The following is a 1,323-nucleotide window of genomic DNA, read 5'->3' as shown; positions in this document are numbered from 1 at the left end:
TTTCAGGGTGTTTAAAAGGTTTTAAGGTATTTTATAAAGTGTTTCAGAGTATATCTAACGTGGTTTAGAGTGATTATAGAGTGCTTATAAAACATTTTAAGATGTTTATAAAGTGCTTTAAGGTGTTTGTAAAGCATTTTAAGGTGTTTATAAAGCATTTTAAGGTGCTTATAAAGCATTCTAAGGTGTTTATAAAGTGTTTTAAGGTATTTAAAAAGTGTTTTAGGGTATTTATGAAGAGTTTTTGACCATTTATGAAGCATTTTCAACTATTCATGAAGTGGTTTACGCTATGAAGCATTTCACACTATTCATGAAGCATTTTAGACTACTCATAAAGCATTTTAGATTATTCCTGAAGCATTTTAGACTATTCCAGAAGCATTTTAGACTCTTCATGAAGCATTTTAGGCTATTTATGAAGCGTTTTAGTGTTTAGAAAGTGTTTATAAGGTGGTTTAGAGAGTCTAGAAAGCCCCAAACGTCTGTCTGGGGTAGATGACTCAAGGTTGACGAGGACACAGCCCACCCAAACTTGTCTCTCGCTGCAGACAAGAAGAGTTTTACGCATCAATCACAACTCCAGGAGGTGACTTGAAAAGAAAGGAGGTTCGGTTCCTCTATCTGTGTGCTGGGCTTGAAGGTTTTTCCTCGGGGAAGCATTACTGGGAGGTGGACGTTGAAAAAAAGTGATGACTGGGACCTGGGAGCAGCCAGAAAATCCACTCCAAGGCGAGGAAAGATGTCTCTGTCACCTACATAAGGATTCTGGGCTCTGGGCTCGAGTTCTGAATGTTACTGGGCAAGAATTGACCTGTGGACACAGTTAGTGGTGCGGAAAAATCCCAGAAAAATCAGAGTTTACCTTAATTGCGAAGAGAAAATGTTGACTTTCTTCAATGTCACTGACATATTCGTGATATTCGCGTTTAAAGACTGCGTTCTCAGAAGAGGTTTATCCGTTCTTTAAAAACTCACATGAAGGTTCAGCCATGAGAATTTTTTCGGTTAAAGAGGAATAATACTTTTTTTTTTAAAATACAGTAATTTTGTAGTGACATCGCGTTGTTTTCTTAGAGAAATTTAAAGCTTAACTGCACTTCGCATTGTACACTCTCAATCACGTTTTGCATTACACATAGTTCAATACCTTAGCTGAAAATATTTCCTTTCCCCCAGCCTTTTCTGGAGATGTTTTATCTAATACTTGCAGCACCCATGGGAAGGGAGCTGTCCCACTCCACGATTTGATAATTTTTGATAAATTTGATAAATTAATTTAATTAATAAATTTTTTTGTGAGATAAATTTGTTTACCTCAAG

The 1,323-nt window shown here is 36.4% G+C and overlaps 1 protein-coding gene across 1 annotated transcript; it reads left to right on the top strand.

The window, feature by feature from the left end:
- Positions 1-602: 602 nt before the first annotated feature.
- LOC104273484 (ret finger protein-like 4A-like protein 1) lies at positions 603-763 on the top strand (the record flags this gene model as incomplete). The annotated part of the gene is given in 3 exon segments (XM_009868832.1): positions 603-635; positions 638-681; positions 683-763. Coding segments are annotated over 3 exon segments (158 nt in total), but the record flags the coding sequence as incomplete, so codon positions are not given.
- Positions 764-1,323: the final 560 nt, after the last annotated feature.

Source organism: Apaloderma vittatum, unplaced genomic scaffold (assembly GCF_000703405.1).
Source record: "Apaloderma vittatum isolate BGI_N311 unplaced genomic scaffold, ASM70340v1 scaffold2100, whole genome shotgun sequence".
Lineage (NCBI taxonomy): Eukaryota > Metazoa > Chordata > Aves > Trogoniformes > Trogonidae > Apaloderma > Apaloderma vittatum.
Note: the sequence above shows the minus strand (reverse complement) of the source record. Positions and strands in the feature narration are given on the sequence as shown.